The sequence below is a fragment of the Microtus oregoni genome, unplaced genomic scaffold (assembly GCF_018167655.1).
Source record: "Microtus oregoni isolate MIOR12 unplaced genomic scaffold, Mior012 000015F_ref0000493, whole genome shotgun sequence".
Taxonomy (NCBI): domain Eukaryota; kingdom Metazoa; phylum Chordata; class Mammalia; order Rodentia; family Cricetidae; genus Microtus; species Microtus oregoni.
In genome coordinates, this window is record NW_024543074.1 from 21,685,810 (window position 1) to 21,707,500 (window position 21,691).

Here is a 21,691-nt window from a genome sequence, read left to right on the forward strand (position 1 = left end):
TGCGTTCTTATAAATTATTGTACAACTCGAGCGTCAGTGTACAGCTGGAATAGTATCTCAAGCATGTCATTCCATTGTCAATAAGGAGACAGAGTAGTCAACACATCTGAAAATGCGAATGCAGGAAACAGACGTGTAGTTTACCTCCGACACGCAATGCTAAATCCTAGAAAAGTAAGTAGGAATGGCTAGTGACTCTACAAAGTAATTAACTCTTTTAATCGAAACCTGAAGCAGCTTTAAGGAAAAGCCATTCATTTTGAAATGGGTGTTTTTTTTCTCCTTTCAAAGATGTCACCAAGCACACAAAGTGTTCCTACCTCAGAGACCAGCAGCCAGGCGATGGAAGACACACAGGATGACATGAAGTCCGAAGGTACAGACACAGCCTTTCTCCTGACCCCGCAGAGTCTAAAGGAGCAAGGATGCATTTGGTATTTTAAAAAAATATGTGATCCTGAGAGGATCTTCTAGATGTAATATAGGCGATATGTAAAGATGGGTTTCCTCACCCTCTCCAAACACCTCTGAGGCAGCCTCATGACTATTCCTTCTGTGCCAATTAATTAAAGAGAACCTTTTTTTGTTTTTTTTTTGTTTTTTTTTAAATTTATTTATTAAGGATTTCTGCTTCCTCCCCGCCACTACCTCCCATTTCCCTCCCCCTCCTCCGATCAAGTCCCCCTCCCTCATCAGCTCGAAGAGCAATCAGGGTTCCCTGACCTGTGGGAAGTCCAAGAGATCTAAAGAGATTTCTAGCAGGCAACCCATTTAGCATTAAAAAAAATAAGAAATTCTGTGATCTGGTTTGCTTATTGATTTTATTGCTATATTTATGCTTGATCATACATTTATTCTGTGTGACCCATAGTCACCCCAACCCCATTCTTTACTACAACGTCATGTGATTATGCAGACTGAAGCATCACAGGATCAAATGGTAACAAAGTATACAAGGCATTTATCTCTTTCACTACAGTCATTTCAAATTCCATATACTTGGTGAAATTCTGTACCAACCGAAATATTTTACAATTTAAAATTTAGAAATTCTGTTATAAATTCCCTCAGTTCCATTTCCAAGTGTTGGGTGTTTCTGTGTATTTGACTGGTCTAGGTTGAAATGAAATAATAATTATAAAAGCAATTTTAACTATAAAACTGTGTAGATGCCAGTTACAACTTCCAAATGCTTTTCTGAATAATTTTCCTTTATATGAATTAAGCCAAATTATTTATTATTTGTTATTATAATGCATTGATGCATGCACTTTAAGAATTAAATCTTTCCAATCTTTAGTTTGTCTTTTTATTTTATATTTATTTTTATTTATGTCTATGCCTCTGTGTATAAAAGCAGGTATCCAGAAGTTGTTGGATCCCCTACAGCTAGAGAAATAGGTGGTTGTGAGCCTCCAATAGGGGTGATGGGAACTGAACTCTGGTCTTCTGCAGGAGCATCAAACTTTAGTAACCACTGAGCATTCTCTCCAGTTCCAGACTTTTTCTTTCATGTCATATAATGTGATATTTATTTAATAACACATGTGTCTTGGAAGCAACATTGTCCAGCATATATGCAGTATAACAAAAATAACCTTAGATTTGTATCAATATACACAACTCCACATATATCAATGTAAAATATTTGAGGCTAGTGGTTGTTCAAAAGCAGACTCAATCATCTACCCTTTTAGTCCATCATTTCTATACTGTATCCCCCTTTTTCCCTCAGGAAGAGATCCCTGAATCTAATCTCCTTTGTTCAGCTTTTTTCCTGACAATTACCAATAGCAACTTTATAACCAACTCTCCTAAATGATGACAAGCATCCTTAACCCACCAAATGACCGAAAACCACCCATCCTGCTGCTTTGGAATGTGGGCACCATGTTTTCTCTAAACTGCTTCTTGTTGTCTGAGGGCAACAGCATTTTTAGGAGACCCTAAGAAATTTGGGATAATAGTCAAGTCCTGGCTACAATAATTTGTGAGGCTGAACCATCTGAGCCAGCAGCCTTGAAGCTGTTCTGGATGTAGAACTCTGAGGAAACTGCAGACAGAGGCACTCAGAGAGGCTGGATCCCTGGGCCGCTGTTTTCTTTGGTATCTGTTCCTCTTGCTCTGAAAACACATGAATAAGTAACATGCACATCTGCATTAACACAAGTACTGACTGTACACTGTACACAAGCCAGGCAAGGATGATTTTTTTGCTTTATGTTAAAATATAACATGTAAAATATATGTCACCTGTCTTGTAGCTTTTCTAGGTTTATTTCTTTGTCCGTAGCAAGGATTGTTGTAGTTGGAGCGGCGGGCTGCGTCCCCGGCACCAGGCCGACCCCACGGCTAGCTTTACCCCTCTTAATGAGCTGCAAAGGATTTTCAGGGAGTCCTCCCCAATCAAATCTGATCTCTATTAATCTTGAAGGAAAGCACAGCCTTTCATTTTCTTTGACAACAAAAGCATAACCTCTTTTTCAAAGCAACACATTTTTGACTTCCATCTTAAAGTTAAAGCATTCCTAAAGTATCTAGGCTGATTCAGCAGTCCCTCCTACAATCCCATGTCTCTCAGCAGCTGTTGTTCACTATCATAATAAAAAATTTCAAGTCAACAAGACAGCATATAGGATCCAGACTCCCTGTGTATTTTTCATCTTTACATGACTTGTCTTTTTTATATCATTTTATTCTCTTTAAAGGCTTGGTTTTACTATTTATAAACTTTTTATGACTGTCTACACCCATTTTCTTTTCTTTTGAAGCCTGACACTGTAACCTGTTTAGAGGTCTCTGTCTTTACTGGGCACCTGCAGCATTCTCTGCTAGCTCAGCTTAGTGCATGGCTCTGACACATGGCACTGGCGGCGGCTCTAGCCTTCGGCCAGCAGCCAGTAGCTGTGCCTCTCTATGCTGAGCACTGGCCTGTCTGAGAGACTGCAGGACTAGAAAGCCATGTCTGGCTTCTTGTCCAGAGCTGTTCTTAGCTGTCTCAGGCCCTGTGTTTGGATATTTGAGCCCTCACACTGGGTGCCATATGGAGACAGATTTTTCTTTTGGGCTGACAGCTCACAAAAACAACATGGAGGCTTACCAGTTATAAAAGCTTGACCTCAGCTTAGGCTTGTCCCACTAGCTCTTAAACTGAAATTAACCCGTATTTGTTCATCTACATGCCGCCATGTGGCTCACGGGCTTTTACCTCTCCTCCTACATGTCCTGCTTCCTCTGTGTCTGGCGAATCCACCTTTCTTCTTCCCTGAATCTCTCGGTCCCCAGAAATCCTGCCTAACTCTTTCTGCCTAGCTATTGGCCATTCAGCTCTTTATTAAACCAGTCACGTTGACACATCTTCACGCAGTGTAAAGGACTATTCCACAAGAGTTATATTTTGAAACTAGCTTACTAACTAGCAGGTTTTCATAAACTAGCTTACTAACTAGCAGGTTTTCATAAACTAGCTTACTAACTAGCAGGTTTTCATAAACTAGCTTACTAACTAGCAGGTTTTCATAAGGTTTTTTTTAAGCTAATTCACCTACTGATCCCTCTTCTTCCTATTCCCAGGGCCACATCCTCACTTAATCCTTCAGTTCTCAATGTTCTCTTTTTTACTTAAATTTTTAATTGACATAATTTTATACAATGTATTTTTATCTTGCTTTTCCTTCCACAGATTCTTACCACCCACCCAACTTTGTTTTTTCTCTCTCTTTCAAAGAAAACAAGAAACAAAAAAAAAACAAGAAACACACACACACGAATCCCACAAAAATGAAAAATCAAAATAAACAAAACACCAATAAGACAAAAAATGCCAAACAAAAAGTCCACTAAAATACCATCAAGTTCATGTTGTATTGAACAACTACTCCTGGGCATGGGCTTCCCTGGAGTGAGGTTAATATTCGCTGTAACACCGCTAAAATAAACTCTTCAGGCTGTCCTCTGCCCTGCCCACGTGCACCGCCCACACCTACTAAATAAGCAAATAAATAAAGAGTTGAAAACACTAAAAATTAGCGTTCCCTTTGCCAGTGGGTAAGAGTTGCAGGAGAACTGCTTGGTTGGGTGGGACCCTCTGTCCACTTCCCCCTCTTGGTGTTGCAGCGTCATCTGGCTGGAACCTGTGCAGACCTAGTGCATGCGACCTCGGTCGCTGTGGGTTCTTATGTGCTTCAGTTCTGGTGTGTCTGGAGAACACTGTTTCCTTAGAGTCAGTGCTATGTTCACAGTTTCCAGCTTTATGTGTGTGAGTTTGTTCTATGTGTGTGGATGGCACACATGGGAGGTCAAAGGACAGCTTGCAATAGTTGTTTCTTTCCTCTCGCCATGTAGGGTTTAGCAAGAGAATACAAGTTTTTAAGGGCCTTTATTCACTGAGTCATCTCACCAGTCCCCCCTTTTTTAAACTAACTTTTAAAATCTCTCTTCCTGACAAGTCTTTACCTATCCTCTTTCACCCGACTGTACTTCTTCTCTGCCTGGCTTTAACACCCTCATTTCTCCTACCAGCAATACCCCAGAAGACTGCCTTGTATTTTTCTTAATCATTGGAGCCAGCTTTATAAATTAACTTTTCATTTAAAACATGTCAGACAGGAACTTCATTATAAATTCAATGAGGTGTTTAGTTTATGGACAATTTGTACCTGCATGACTTCATATATGTATTCTGCCAAGGAATTTATTGCCTCCCACCCCCTACCAAAAAAGTATAAATGGAGTCTTTGTGGACTTTCCTGTTCTGGTACTTTCAGTTTCTTTCCTATGTGCAGTGGAGGGAAGTGTGTTTCATGTGTTGCTCTGTTCCTCTCAGTATTTATGTGCTGAAAGCATCATGGTTGCTCTGTGTGATAGCAAATGAGATATGGAGCTCTTGTTCATTCAGTAATCAATCATACTAAACCTTATATTCAGCATCACTCAACACAAATATGTATATATAACAGAACATATATATGTATATATATATATATATATATATATATATATATATATAATAAATGTGAAGAGGAACTGTTATTGCATTTTCAACATGCTAAAGGAAGGGTCATAATCCTTGTTATATACTTGTCAAAATCCTGCCAGGCAGCTACCAAAATGCTCTTAAACTCTTGTCTTTGCATAGAAAAAAAAAATACTGTAGTTGAATGTACTGGGCCAATTCTTTATACCAGCTATTTTCTTTTTGGGGCTGTGAGATTAGTTTTTATTTTTAGAAATCCTTAAACAAACAAAACCTGCAGTTTGCCCAGCTCCGTTCATATTACACAAGCTCAGAGATTAGCAACGCTCTGCAGGAAACGCCCAGTTCCTGTTGCAACTGAATTTCAGCTCCAGCGATGGTTGGTGGTGCTTCCCCTCTGTTAAAGCAGTTACATTATATTGAGAAATGCTGATGATAAAGTCAGGGCAGCTGGGTTTCAGACAGGACCTGTGTTGGAAAAATAGCGTACAGCTTGTTGAACAACTGCCAGGCCAGTGTCTGTAGTTTAACCAGTAGCCAGCCCCAAGAATGTTAAGTTAGCAAGAGTCTGGTAAGACTTGTGATATTGGAGATTACTTAATTCCTGTTATATACTTACGTAGAGTCTTTATGAAGTATGCCTAGCAATGGACCGTGTACTAAGTGCAGGAAATGACCAATATCATGTTTAAAGTCTAAACCTTTTGAATTATGAACGAGGAATTCCTCCATGTGCCTTCCTATTTAGTTGTAAGCATTCACGCCTCAATAATATATGAGTCGAGCTCATTGCTAAAAAACAAAAACCCGTCTAACAACTTGACTTCATGCTGTCACTTTGGTAGCTTTTCTCTACGTTTCCTCTTTTTTCTTCTAGTTTTTCATCTTTGGCATCCATTTCCTTTCCTATCTCCCTCTTGATCACCCCCCTCCACCTCCCTCTTTCTTTTAGCTCTCCCCTTCTTTCTCTGACATTCCTTTTTGTTGCACAGTACACTGGTGATACCATAGTACTGAATTAAGCAATATTGTCCAATTTTCATTTATTTGCTTGTTTTTGAAACAAGATCTCACTATATAGCCCTGGCTGACCTGGAACTTACTCTGTAGACCAGGTTAGCCTGGAACACACAGAAATCTGCTTGCCCGTGCCTCCCAAATGGAGTGCCAGGATTAAGTACATGTGCTACCATACCCAGCAATATATATATTACCTTAAACAAGTTAATGTTCATGAATGACTTTTGCAAGTTATAATAAATGATGTAAGTGTAGTATATTAACAATATACAAGATAATATACTTCATTTTAAAAAATATAAAGTGGCTTTTTAAATAGTTGACTTGTGGCTACAAAGATGAAGCTTTGCACATTGAGGAAAGAGCCTGAAAGGTTCCTAATTCTAAAAAGAGTTTGGAAAGTTGCTCCTGAAAAAACAACTCTAGTGTTTCGAAACTATAATCAATTAAGTCTCTAAACTAACCTGCCCTTGGGGCACTTCCACAGCTTGAGAGCCTCGAATTCCAAAGTCACCACGTGAAAAGACAGCTTCAGATAGAATCCTGATTTATTGACCCTCCTATTGCTGGGCCTCCTTTTCTTTCCTTGATTTTTATGGCTTCTAAAGAGAGGTGTTTAACTAGAGTCCCAACCAAGCACACATTCTCCTCTATTCTGTGTATCAGTGGGGGCAATTCAAGCACTAGGATTATTGCTTAGCAACCTAGAATGGCCTACCATGTTAGGGAAGCACTTGCGGGCTGCAATGAATAGAGAGAACACCAAGTTTATTTGTGGGTTTATTAACGAGCCATTATGGATCGTTAGGTATTAAGTAGCTTTATTTCTATAGCACTACCTTTAAATCAGGCAAGAGCATATGTTCCTTGATTTGTGCTAGACACATTAAGGGGAAAAAAATCAAGTACATGAAAGCCTGCAGACCTAAAACAATTCCTCTTTCATACGTACCTTTTTAAAAAAAGAAGTAAAAATAAAAGTATTATATAGTAATAATTATTATGACCATTTTATTTTTATTTTCTGTGGCTGTGTTAAGAATGCCCTGACAAAGGAAATTTGAGTGGTACAGATTTTGGTGGCTCACTATCCCAAGTTACAGTCTGCAGAAATATCAAGGTTGCAGGAACTGAAACAGATGGTAGTATCACATCCGCAGGGAAGCACGGAGAGCAAATGAAATGAACGCAGGAGTTCCAGTGCTCAGCTGCCCTTTCCACTATTCCACAGTCTTGGAACCCAGCCAAGGAATGACCCACCCACAGTGGTCAGGTCTTCCCACCTTGTTATGCAATCAAGATAATCCCCACAGGCGTGCCCAGGGGTCAGAGTAGTTCTAGATTTTGTCAAGTTGACAATCAGCACTGACCATCACCACAACAAAACACACTGGAGAAGTACCCTTTGCAAATCCAACTGACCTGTGAGAGAGCCACGTGCTACCCCTCCTCAACTTCCTCTGATTGGAATAAGTGATTTGGCCACAGAAGAAATAAAAACCTGGAGAAGGCTCATAAATGCCTTCCACCTTTGGATCAAGAACTCTCGATTTTTCTCTTGGGAAAAGGATAAAATTTATTCTTCTGATTGTTGTTTTTTTCTGCGGGTTTTTTTTTAAAAATTTATTTTAGCAGCAAAGCCTTTTCCAATAAAATCTTACAACATTCTCCAATTGTGAAATAAATTGAAGCATAGCTGCTCTGGCCACAAAGAAACTTCGGGTTCTGTGCATCCCGAAGCTCCTTTTCAGGATCCTGAGCAGCACAACTCAAAAGCCACTCTCCCACAATGGGGATTCTTTTTTTTTTTTTTAAGGTATTTTATTCTTTCAAGTATATGTGCATTCACATCTATATGGGGGCATGTACATGTGAGTGCAGGTGCCTGAGGAAGCCAGAGGCATCTGGGCTCCTAGAACTGGAGTTGTGGGTGGTTATGAGTCACCCAACATGGATACTGGAACGGGGGTCCTCTGCAAGAACAGTACATGCTCTTAATCACTGAGTCGTCATCTCTCCAGCCCCTACACCAGGAACTCTTACTCTTGTGGATGGTGATTGGAATAAGTGGTTTGTCCAAGGGGGGAAATAAAAGTCCAAAGGAAGGCTCACAGATCCCACCCACAATGGACCTAATATGCTCCAAAGGTTTCTAGAAATTGATACCAACAACTCTGGAAGTAATTGAATAATATTCATTGCAAGTGAAATGCTCTCACTTGTGACCCTGTGTTTTGACTTCCTGTTACTATAAAATAAACACAGGCAAGGGTAATTTTTAAACATCATAAATTTAACTTAAAAGCAGTATAAATTTATTATTAACAATTATGAAGACTGGAAAGTCTAAGATCAAGTCAAGATTTGATGTCTCTTTGAGGGCTCAGTCTTTGATTCTAACACAAGGCCTTGAATGCAGTACCCTCTGCAGGAGGTGAGCACACTGTGTCTTCAAATGACAAAGAGGTGGAAGGACAACAAAAAGGGTTAGCTAGTTCTCTCTAGCACATCTAATTTTTAAAAAAATTATGTGTATGTGTGTTTGTGTCTGTGTGAGTCTGTACGTACCATGAATATTCAGGTACCTAGAGAGACTAGAAAAAGGACATTGGGTACCCTGAAACTGAAGTTACAGACAGCTGTGAACTCTCCTTTGTGGATGCTAGGAACTGAACCTGGATCATTTGAAAGAATGACAAATTCTCTTAACCAGTGAGCCATCTCTTCAGCCCCATTCTAGCCCTTTTGTAGGGTGTTAATTTGTCCATGGGGCAGAGTCTTCCCCAGAGGCCCTGCCTTTTAATACTATCATGTTCGATCTTAGGTTCTGATATACAGATTTTTCAGGGACACAAAGCATTCATACTAGAGCACCCTGAGTAACAGGCTCAGAAACTGGGGCTGCTAAGAAGGCTCAATAGATAAAGGCACTTGCCCTTAAGCCTGACAACTAAATTTCACCTCCAGAATCCACATGGTGGAAAGGAAGAACTGAAAGTTGTTTTCGGACCTCCACCTGCATCCCATGACTAGATCACCCTCCACACATACACAAAATAGGTAAAAATCTTGGTAATATCCCTTAAGGAAACATATGTAGAAAGTGAGATACATGCAATAATTTTTGTAGTAGGATTATTTGTTATAAGAAAAAAAGTTGGAATATCCCAATAGCTAGCAAAATGAGAATGGATAAATACATTGTGATATAGTTAAATAATAAAATATTATCCTGCAGAGAAAAATAAAATGAAGTAGTTATACCTATCAATTTAGATAAAGTTTCTAATTATAACATCAAACATAAAAAAGCCATAGACTATACATGATATTAAATAATTGTATAAAATTAAAGTGAGAATAGTATTATATCAGTGATATGTAATAAAATATATCAAAATACCAAAATACATGGAGATGATAGACATAAAATTTAGAACAGTATCTCTCTCAAAGTAGAAATAAATGAGAGGCATTACTATATAGGTAATTTTTCTTTTTCTTTTTGGTTTTTCGAGACCAGGTTTCTCTGTGTAACAGTCCTAGCTGTCCTAAAACTAGCTCTTGTAAACCAGGCTGGCCTCAAAATGGAGATTCACCTGCCTCTGCCTCCCGAGTGCTGAGATTAAAGGTGTGAGCCACCACCGCCCAGCTTAAACTATGTAGGGAATTTTTTCTTAAGCTAAAATTAGATCTGCATGTATACACACACACACACACACACACACACACACACACACATATATATATATATATATCATCCTTGCAATTCTAAATATTTCATATTAAAAACAAGTTTTGTAAATAACCACTACTAGGAAGGTATGGAGGCTCTACATATTGTCCTTTTATTGCAAGAGTAGTGTTTATTGGGAGTTATTACTAATTAAAACATGACATGTCTCAATAGTTACTTTTCAATCATATTAGAAATCAACATAGACAGATTTTCAGATATGTTTCTATTTTAACCTATATCCACAAAATAACAGAAGCAAAATGAAGTAGCATAGTAGTACATAGCCACGAGTCTGATTGGGCACCTGTGTTCCTTTTCAGTGGCTAGTATCTGGAAAGACCCTAAAGTACTTCATCTCTATAGCTATGTCAGAAAAAAAATGAAACCCTTAGGAGTCCCATTAATTCTTCCAGTCCACTCACCTCAGCAATCACTGGAACAGAGGAAAATATCTGGTATTTTACTGTTCAGAGTGTGAACTAGTCATGTCCTGGGAACCCAGGGCCAAGCCAGTTCTCCCAGAACCAAAGCCTTATTCTGGACCGATGCCATGAACCATGGCTTGCTTTCATTCTTGTTCAGGCTTTCAGCATCACTTGGAGAGCTGATGCTATGTGCATTTTCCACTCCACACCCACAGCAGCTGGTTTACAGTTCTTTTATCTTCCACGCCAAGTCCATGATCCCAGGAATCCTTCATTTTAGCCGTGTTTTTTCTCTCCCATAGGAAATGGAGGCTGTTAGATGGACCATCCCATTTATGGTGCCCTCCGAGTCATCCACCCCCTCAGAGCCTCAGGACTATGATCTAATCTCCCTCCTGTATCTTCTATTCTTCTGTCTGCTTTACCTCCTGCTTCTTGGTCTTTAATACAGTCATATGAGCTGGGCGGTGGTGGCGCACGCCTTTAATCCCAGCACTCGGGAGGCAGAGGCAGGCGGATCTCCGTGAGTTCGAGGCCAGCCTGGTCTACAAGAGCTAGTTCCAGGACAGGAACCAAAAGCTATGGAGAAACCCTGTTTCAAAAAACCAAAAAAAAAAAATACAGTCATATGAAGGAAGGAAAGAAGGCAGGTGGGGAAGGGAGGAGAAAGGAGGGAAGAAGGGAGGGGAGCAGAAAGGGGCAGGAGTTGGAGCTGGCAGTCAACCTTGTCTCTGAGATAGAGAGTACACAGAGTAGCAGCAAGTTAGCTGTTTATTAAAGGCACTGAGCTGCCCGCTGACCTCTGATTATGTCAGTAGTTTAACGGGCTTTTCCTTTTAGGCCACCAACTAGCTTCCAAATCGTGACACAGAGACTAATATTAGTTTTGAATGCTTGGCCTTAGCTTAGTTCTTTTTCTGGCTAGCTCTTTTAACTTAAATTAGCCTGTTTTGCTTTATCTATGTTTTGCCTCTGGGCTTCTTAACTTCCTTACTCTCTCTTCCCCTCACTGCTGGAGTCAGCCTGGCCTCTTACTTTGGGCACGTCTCTCCTTCTCTCCTCCTCTCATTCTTCTCATTTTTCTTGTTCTTCCTCTCTTTCTTCTTCCTTCTCCTCTTCTCACTCCTCACCCTCTTCCCCAGATTTCTCCTCCTATTTACTCTCTCTACCCACCAGCCCTGCCTGGTTCTCTCTCTTGCCTAGCTATTGACGGTTCAGCTCTTTATTAGACCAATCAGGTATTTTAGGCAGGCAAAGTAACGCAGCATCACAGAGCTAAACAGATTCAGCATAAAAGAATGTAACACATCTTTGCATCATTAAACCAATGTCCCCCAGCACAAACAAATGTAGCACATTTTAAACTAATATTCCACAACACAATAGCAAATACTTTTATGGTTCAAATGATTGTTCTCAGGCTTTTTGCTTGGATGGTGCTCAGTAAACCATGTAAAAGGATATAAGACCATTTTGAGGTTTTTGTTGTTGTTAAATATATTCTAAAGTCATCAACTAAACTCTATTTATAGTATTTCTTATACTTTCTAATGTAAAATTACATGTATGTGTATCTGTGCGCGGATATGTGCACACGAGTGCAGGAGCCCACAGATGCCTAAGGCATCAGATCTCCGATCTCCCTGGAGCAGTCGTTACAGGTCCCTGGGAGCTGTATAGCGTTGATGCTAGGAACCCACCAGGGTCCTCTGCAAGAGCGGTATGAACTCTTACCCACAGAACCATATCTCCAGCTCATACTTCCAGTATGTCTTACATTTAATTTTTTTTCTTCTCAGCTGGTTCACCAAAGGAGTCCCGTTCAGCTTCCATGAATGTTGTGCTTAGAAAACCTGCAAAGGTGATTCTTGGTTTGGATGAAAGTGAGCTGAAGTTCAACGCACAGCTGCCATGGAAGAACAATTTCAGTGAGAGAGTAGAAGCAAGAGCCCAGGCCATGCAGCAGAAAATGTTAGAGAAGGATATGCTGAAAAGGGAACAGGAAAGGAAGACTGCAAAACAGCTCCCAAGGGATGACCTGGCTAAAGAATGGTTTGATATTGAAAGCAAGACGCTAACTACCCGGGCCTACTTGCTGGACAAGCTTCTACCCACCTTGATTCCTGGAGTCGAACAGATGTTAATGCAAGTAGAAAAGAAGAAACTTTTGAGCAAAGCTGATATCCCAACCAAGTTTGATCCAATTAATTATTTGGGGGAATATTTAATGAGAAACAATACTCTTTATATCAAAGACCCAGGAATGTCTGGCTACCAGCGGGTGATGAGAGAGGTCACAGAAGACCTAAAGGTCCATGTTCCGGATACGATCAGCAACAGGTACAGTTCGTTGTCTGTCTTCTTATGCTGAAAAGCTAGAACAACGATGGCAATGCAAACAGGAGCTGAAAGTTAATCAAGAACCATTGTTGGCTGAGGGGTGGTGGCTCACACATGTAAACCTAGCATTTGGGAGCTGAGGTAAATTCAGTGTCTTTTTAATAATTCTAATGAGTGGAAGCTATTTTCTATAATATCCATTTTCCTTTTATGTAGTCAGTGTGTGGATGGTACACATAACTGTGGCACATGTTGGAGGTCCGAGGACAACTTTTGGGAGTCAGTTCTCATCCTCCAGCTTTTTGAGGCAGAGTCTCTCTTGTGCCTGTGGCTGAGCTATGTACTCCAAGCAAATTCAAGGTTATATAGTAAGGCTCTGTATTAGTGAGGTCCTACTATGGGCTTCACCTTTTCAAAGCACTGCAAGGACTGATGAATTAAAATAAGTTTATTTGTTTTGTTTTATCAAGACATAGAGTTTTGCTTTGAAGTTCAAACTGGGCCTAAATCCACTCTGTAATCGAGGCTGACCTCAAACTCATTGGAATCCTCCTGCCTCAGCTTCCTAAGTACTGGGATTATAGGCTTGCACCAGCACACCTAGCTGGTTACTTGGATTTGATTGTCATATTAGGACTTTAAGTAATATTTATGTCTGTATTAGACTCTCTGCACTGGAGAGTAACCTAACCCAAACATCACAATACATATTCAAAAAAGGTGTACAGTAAGCTGGGCATGATGGTGCACGCCTTTAGTCTCAGTCATCATGAGGCCAGGGCCGTGATCTCTCTAAGTTCAAGGCCAGCCTGATCTACAGAGCAAGTTCCAGGACAGGCTCCAAGGTTACAGAGAAACCTTCTCTCTGTAACTTTTGGAGCCAGAGTCTCACTATCTCACTAGGCTGCCCTGGTTGACCTGGGACCTGCCATGTAGGCCAGGCCAGCCTTGAACTCAAAGATCCACCTGCTTTTGCCTCCCGAGTGCTGAAATTAAAGAAATACACCACCACACTCAATTAGGATACTAATTTTTATTTTAAATATATACAAATATAAATTAAATTTGTAATTTATGTTAGTATAATATGTAAGATGTAGATACAACTTTATTATTCTACAAATGGCTACTTACTAATCCCAATAAGACTTACTGAGACAACCCTGCACCTAGTCGATAAACATCTTTAACAAGGACAAGCGTTTCTGCGATTGCCATTTAACAGTTGCTTATCTTCTGAATCTGTCTCTGTTGCCTTAAAGTTTTCATGTGTACACGCTTCCATAGTCCTTCTTCAATTTGTTCCAGGCTGTCTTATAAATTTTTGCTGCTATTATAAGTGGGTTTCTTTTACCACATTTGGTGGGGGGGGGGGGGGGGAGTCTGGGAGTAATCTGAAGAAATGAAAACTATTAATTTATATATACATTTTGTTTTCTGTTGCCTTACTGAGTTCTATTATAGTAAGATTGAACTGCTGTATTGTGTTTTCTAGGGAAACAATTATGCTGTTTTCAAACAATAATCTTTCTTTTTATTTTCAATTTTTGTCTTTTGGGTTTGTTTTTTTTTGTTTTTTTTTTGTTTTTTTTGTTTTTTGTTTTTTTTTGAGACAGAGTTTCTCCTTGTAACAGCCATAGCTTTCCTGTAACAACTAACTCTTGAATCTCAGGCTGGCCTTAAACTCACAGAGATGCCTCTGCCTTCCGAGTGCTGGGATTAAAGGTGTGCACCACCAACCACTCGGTTATATTTTCAGTTTTTACGCCTCTGACATCTTTCTCTTACCTAGTTGCATTGACTAATACATCTAACTCGGGGTGCACAACTGTTTATTGTTACCATCTGTAAATGGAGCTTCTTGTTCATTTTCTGACCTCCCAGAACAAAATAATCACATAGATACTATATTAATTACAACGTTGTTTGGCCTATTAGCTCAGGCTTCTTGTTAAGTAACTTTTACATCTTAAATTAACCTGTTTCTATTCATCTGTGTATCTCCATGAGGCTGTGGCTTACCAGGTAAGGTTCCAGCATGTTCTTCTCCTTTGGCAGCTACAAGGCATCTCTCTGACTCCACCTACTCTCTATATATATCTCTTCCAGCCTGGCTATATCCTGCCCTGCTAGAGGGCAAAACAGCTTTGTTCATTAACCAATAAAAGCAACACATATACAGAAGAACATCCTACATCTCCAAGGGTGCTTGGTGAAAGTAAAGACTCTCTATACATGGCCCTGGGTTCCCTTCCCAATACCCACATGCCCCAAATATTCAGATCCCTACATTACTCCTTAGATTTTTATGAATAAGATCCTCTGGAAATACATTTAAAATGAATCCTGCTGGAGGTTACTAGGTAAAAAAACAAACAAACAAACAAACAAAACAAATGATGAGAGTTTAGTACTAGTGAAAAGTTCCACCAGTGTGCAGGAAACAATGCTGCTGAATTTATTAAATAGTTCCAAGAACACTTCTCTTCACCATCTGTTCTTACTGGGCAATCTGTTAGGATGCATCTAGAACTATTCCCATTTGAAAAAAAAAATATGTACTTACGATTTGGAAATTGATGTCAAAGCTATAAATCAAAAATGTGACAAACCCTTCCTCCTGTCAGAAAGATATGTAAACCTCAAACAGTACATAAAACTCTAGGCATTTGTCATTTATCATAAACTATAGTCAGATTAACAAATGGACATATCAAATCCCTGGTCTTGGGCTCCTTTGCCAGCCAATGACATGACAAGTTCGTTTCACTGATGATTCTAGCGCTGAGAAGTTGAATGTTTCAGGCCATCTTGAGGCGTAATAAGAATCTTAGTTTCTTTGTATGTATGTGTGTACCTCCATGTATGCACATGCGCTGTGTGTGTGCAAGTGCCTTTGGAGACCAGAAGAGAGTGTTGAATCCCTTGGCACTAGAGTTGTAGGCAGTTATGAGCTTCCTGGTGTGAGTGCTGACAACCAAATCCCAGTCTTCTGCAAGAGCAGCAAACACTCTTTACCACTAAGTCCTCCATCCAGACTCACCTAGTTTCTACCGGAGCAACTCTAGGAATTCCATTAAAGAGATAAATTAATCAAAGACTTTTTTTGGAATCACTAGGATTAGAACTTCATCTCCCTCTGGCAAAAGTTAAAATCTATTGTACGCTGACAATGTCAATGACAGCATTTGTAGCTTAATCAGACAGCCCACGGATGCTTTTCAACAGCCTGTTCTGTTGCCAAAGCCTACTGACTTAACACTCAGATGCTCGGCAATCTTCTAAAATTAGTCCTGCTTTAAAATTTTTGACCTCTGTCTTATGTTTACTCAATTCATTGCAGACTCTTGACAAAGGAATGAACCTTTTCCCTTATTTCTATTCATAAAAGTAGGCCAGACATATTCTGGTTTGTCAAGAGATTAACTGCTGGTGACAACATTGAAGTGACTTCGACTAAAAATTTCCATGTTTTGCTGGGCGGTGGTGGCGCACACCTTTAATTCCAGCACTTGGGAAGGAGAGGCAGGCGGATCTCTGTGAGTTCGAGGCCAACCTGGTCTACAGAGTGAGTTCCAAGATAGCTAGAGCTGTTACACAGAGAAACCTTGTCTCAGGAAAAAAAAATCATGTTTTCTTCACATGAGAAAGGGGGATTTATCCATCTCTGTTTCGTGTCTCATAACAATAGACTGAGCAGACCTTCTTTATTTATGTAGAATAATTTTCATGGTGGCAGTTGTTCACTTGAAAAATACAGTGTCTCCACTGCCCCGTAGTTTTCCATGCTCAGTATAATGTACTTTTTATCAAGTTTCGAAAGGTAGACAAAGTGGACTTTGATCTTTAAGCCTTGCATGCAAATCTGCAAAGCCATAAAGCAGGTTGGGTTTGTGCTGCTTGCTCTATTTCCTTATTTTTCGTGTATCTTTTCCTCTGACTCTGATTCCTCTAGTAGTTGGGGATTTATATGTGAAAATTTCTTTTCACTGTTTTGTGACGTGAAAAATATTTGCCTAGATTATAAATTTTTAGTAGCCTGGGAATTACACATACTTAAAAATGTGTGAGATTCTTCTAAACTGGGTACCAAAAACAGTCAATTATACTCTAGAACATTTCAGCTAAAGAATTTTAAACAATAAAAGGGAAGCTTATTAATATTAGAATTTCAGATTATTCCAAGAGGCAGAGTCTGTTTCTCAATCAATTTGACATAGAAGATCCTAGGATGCCAGTCCAAATGATCAGAGAAGTAAATCTAGAAGTCCTTAGTGCTGAGTGTGGCAGCTCACACCTGCAGTCTCAGCACTTGGGAGGATAAATAAATGAACAACAAAATCAAAACTTGGATCTTTTCTTTATTCTGGCATTTGTTGATTATTTCATAGTCTGAAGGATCTCTGCTTTACCCTGAGGTGTCTTTGGAGAATTTTTTCAATGAATTATCTTTATTAGCTGTATTCATTAATGATAGAACATTTATTCCATGAAGGGAAATAATCATAAAAAGATATTCCAAAGAATTACTTTCTCTATTACAGTTGCATAAATGAGAAAACACGTGAGTAAAATCCTCAAATATTAGAGCTACACAAACCAAGTGCAATTTTAAAGGAAAAAAGATGCAGACCTTTATCCTATTTTATTTATTTTAATTTTCTGTTGGTTAACTCCTATGCAATATTTAAGTAATTTACACAGACCATGTGCCAAAAGCCATTATATATTTTCTGCTGGGATGTGGCATGTGCAAAAGATTCTAATATTTACATCACAGTACTCGTATTTTGTATTTCACGCACCAAAATGCCTCAAAATGTCTAGCTCATCTTTACAACATCCAGTGCTAGGAACTTGGCAACAACGGGGATGTGTTTTGTCCTCTGCACGGGCTTCCCTCAGTTGCCAGGAGACTGGCTTCCTCGACAGCTGTCTGCTCACAGTCCACACCAGCTGCCACCTCTTTACTGAGCCAAAGTGAAACTCATTATGAGAGGAAATCCTGCAGATACTTCTCCACAGGTGAAATTAGTAATATTAGCTTGTCAATTTGTACTGGAAAACAGATTTTATCAATCCAGTATAGCATAGCTTACCAAAAGTAAGGATAATACTTTAAATGATATTTGAATTTCTGTTATACAAGTGGTATATAAGAGGGTTTTAGCCAAAAATTTCCTGATTTCGTTCAACCTGAAGCATAACAATCTATAAACTCTAGTTAGTTTAGCAAGCATCTATGAATGACATTCTGGGCAACTATACCACCTTGTTCCTTCACACTTCAGCTGTGTGTCGAGTGGGGATGGGGTTCAGTTGATAGAATGTTTGCCTTGTGTTCGTGAAACTTGGGCTCAATCCCAAGAATCCCATGCATTTGCCAAGGTGGTGTGTGCCTATAATTCCAGCACTTGGGAGATGGAGGCAGGATAATCAGAAATTCAAGATCATCCTTGGCTTTTTGGTGAATTTGAGGACAGTCTGGTATACATGACTTCTGGTGTCTAAGAAAAAAAAATTAGCTACTTATGGACTGCAAAATCACAGTCTCCTTAAATGATACCCCAATATTCTAAACCTCATCCTGCAACTTGATGTTGAATGAGGTTTTGGCATAGAACACTCCTATTGTTAAATGGACTGAAACAGTCCAGAGTCAATTTCTCTCTAGCTAGAGCTGTATATGTGGCCTAAAGACTGATTAGGTTTAGTAGTTTGAAAGTAATTGGCCCCCATAAGTGCACAGGGAGTGGCATTATTAGGAGGTGTGGCTTTGTTGGAGTAGGTATGGCCTTGTAAGTGTGTCACTATGGAGGCTCAAGCCATGATCAGTGTTTCAGAACACTTCCTGTTGCCTGTGAGTCAAGATGTAAGAACTCTCAGTTCCTTCTCCAGCACCATGTCTGCCTGCATATTGTCTTACTTCCTGCCATGACGATAATGGACTAAACCTCTGAACTGTAAGTGAGCCCTGACTGAACATTTTCCTTTATAAGAGGTGCTGTAGTCATGGTGTCTCTTCACAGCCATAGAAACCCTAACCAAGACATAAGGTGAGGTGGCCCTAGAGTATAAACACCAAAGACTACCTAAAATGTACAGGAATTCTTATGATTTTTCTACTTCATTTTGTTGATGCATTTAAAACATTCCAGTAACTGATATCCTCAAATGAACATAAGCTTTGCTTATTTATTGCAGAGGCTCTGGTCTCTATGGAGGCCATACACACCATTGCCTTGATTTTAAATATTCTGTCCTAGCTTGATCCTATACCATCACACCAGATAGTTTTTTTTCTCACTCCAGTTCTGTGTAGAATATCCTTTATAGATATGATAGGATAAGAGGGAGGATTATCGAATCTGCTCTGAAAAGAAAAAAGGGAGGATACCGGGATGATAAGATAAAACAAATGAAATATCACTACGACTCTACTCTGACGTCCTCTGCCTTGCTCTCACTTCTCCAGTAATGTGGCTCAACCACCTCATACAGAAATAGGAAATTCTTACCACAAATGCCAGCCTCAAAACTTAGCCATGTTGTCTAGGAGGTACCTAGCACGCAGTGATAGTGAACTTAGCCCTGACTACTATCCACCTGAGCCAGATGGGCTACATTCTTCCTGCCCATTTTTACTATTTCATGCTTATCAACCCAGTATTCTCTTCTGGAATCCAGACTGCTAGCTTTCTTTGTCTAGACATCTTAGCCCTCATCTCTCTAGTTGGTTTATTTCTCCTTGTCCTCCAGGAATTCCCGAGTCCCACTTCTCCTGGCTACTTTCCGTCACACCTGGTCTCCATCAGGCGCCGTGTCTGCATGTTTTGGAAGTACTTGTAGTGCCATGCCACCTTTTGGCACTGGGAATTATTCATGTCCATGTCATCACAACCTCTTGGAAGACAAGGCATTTTTTTTTTTTGGTCACAGTATTATTAGAAACTGGGCGTGTGCCTGGTGAACCTTGGCTCAGTACATGGTTTAATACTTTGAACTTATTTATGGGTCTTTACTGCATGGATGTTTAGCACTCAATATTGAGTAACACCTTATGGAAAAAATACAAATTTTGGTTATCATGAAAAACACACTTTATACAATGATTTTATTTCATTTTATTTTGCATGTATGATTGTTTTGCCTGTGTGTGTGTGTGTGTGTGTGTGTGTGTGTGTGTGTGTACCAAATGTGTGCCTGGTGTCCACATAATCTAGTAAAGGGTGTCAGATCCCCTGGAACTGGAGCTATAGACAGTTGTGAGTCACCATGTGGAGTTGGGGAATTGAACTAGGATCCTCAGGGAGTGTCCAGTGCTCTTAACTGCTCAGCATCTCTCCAGCACTATCATATACAATGAAAACTGACCAATTTATTAGAGACATTTGTCCATATATATTTTGTTACTTCCCACACATTTATCAACTTCTTATATTTATTTGGTTTTGTACAAAACTGTCTTCAATAAATGGTACTTACCAAGATCCTCACATTCTCCCTGCTTCTAGACCCACCAGAAAGATTGTGGTCCTTCTTGAATCTGATCTCTGGTCGTGCTCGTGAAGATGGCACTTCCTTCTTGAAATACCTTTTCCTTCTCCATGATACTCTATTTTTTCAGTTTTCCTATTTCCATATTTAGCCTTTAGCTTCCTTTGCTAGCTCATTTTGTACTACCCAGTTTTAAGATTCCACTCAAACACACACATACACTAATACATGCATATACATAGATCATGCTTGCATACAGAATTTTTTAAAAACTTTCTTCCTCCTTCTCTTCCTCTTCTTTCCATGCTTCCATCCACCCATCCTTTCTCCTTTCTTATTTTCTATTGAAACAGTGTTTTATAAGATGTAGCTCAGGCAGGCCTCAAACTCCTTCTGTAGCTGCAAATGACAGTGAACTTTTGATGCCCCTGCCTCCATCCTCCCGAGAGCTGGGATTACGTTATGCCATTTGATGGCCCTGCCTCCATCCTCCCGAGAGCTGGGATTACGTTATGCCATTTGATGCCCCTGCCTCCATCCTCCCGAGAGCTGGGATTACGTTATGCCGTTTGATGGCCCCGCCTCCATCCTCCCGAGAGCTGGGATTACGCTACGCCATTACGCTATGCCATTTGATGGCCCCGCCTCCATCCTCCTGAGAGCTGGGATTACGTTATGCCATTTGATGCCCCTGCCTCCATCCTCCCGAGAGCTGGGATTACGCTATGCCATTATGCTATGCCATTTGATGCCCCTGCCTCCATCCTCCTGAGAGCTGGGATTACGTTGTACCAATTGATGCCCTGCCTCCATCCTCCCAAGAGCTGGGATTACCTTATGCCATTTGATGGCCCCGCCTCCATCCTCCTGAGAGCTGGGATTACGTTGTACCAATTGATGTCCTGCCTCCATCCTCCCGAGAGCTGGGATTATGTTATGCCATTTGATGGCCCCGCCTCCATCCTCCTGAGAGCTGGGATTACGTTATACCAATTGATGCCCTGCCTCCATCCTCCCGAGAGCTGGGATTACGTTATGCCATTTGATGGCCCCGCCTCCATCCTCCTGAGAGCTGGGATTACATTGTACCAATTGATGCCCTGCCTCCATCCTCCCGAGAGCTGGGATTACGTTATGCCATTTGATGCCCCTGCCTCCATCCTCCTGAGAGCTGGGATTACGTTATGCCATTTGATGGCCCTGCCTCCATCCTCCTGAGAGCTGGGATTACGTTGTACCAATTGATGCCCTGCCTCCATCCTCCTGAGAGCTGGGATTACGTTATGCCATTTGATGGCCCTGCCTCCATCCTCCTGAGAGCTGGGATTACGTTGTACCAATTGATGCCCTGCCTCCATCCTCCCAAGAGCTGGGATTACATTGTACCATCACACCGTTTGTACACTGCTGGTGCAGAGGATCAAATGCAGGGCTTGTGCATGCTACGAAGCACTCTGTCTTTACTGCATCCCCAGTCTCTATGTCTACTCTTTAATCAAATTTGTACTGTGGTGTTTTTTGTTTCTTAAAATCTCAGAACACTTGTTCATATGGGAGGAATGTTTGATTAGTTGTTTTGTTTATTTGAGTCAGGATTTTGTTATGAAATCCAGGCTGGCTGCACACTCATAGCTATCCTCCTGCCTCAGCCTCCCTTGTTCTGGGATTACAAAGTATGTACCACCATAACTAGCT

At 40.3% G+C, this 21,691-nt stretch overlaps 1 protein-coding gene across 1 annotated transcript in view; it reads left to right on the forward strand.

Annotated features, from left to right (window-relative positions):
• Positions 1-291: 291 nt before the first annotated feature.
• Efcab5 (EF-hand calcium binding domain 5) overlaps positions 292-21,691 on the forward strand; it is a 97,311-nt gene continuing 75,911 nt past the window's right edge. Inside the window, exons 1-3 of the mRNA XM_041664114.1 lie at positions 292-376; positions 10,055-10,189; positions 11,959-12,499. Of these exons, the coding sequence (XP_041520048.1) occupies positions 292-376; positions 10,055-10,189; positions 11,959-12,499 (761 nt within the window). The remainder of the gene's footprint in view (positions 377-10,054; positions 10,190-11,958; positions 12,500-21,691) is intronic.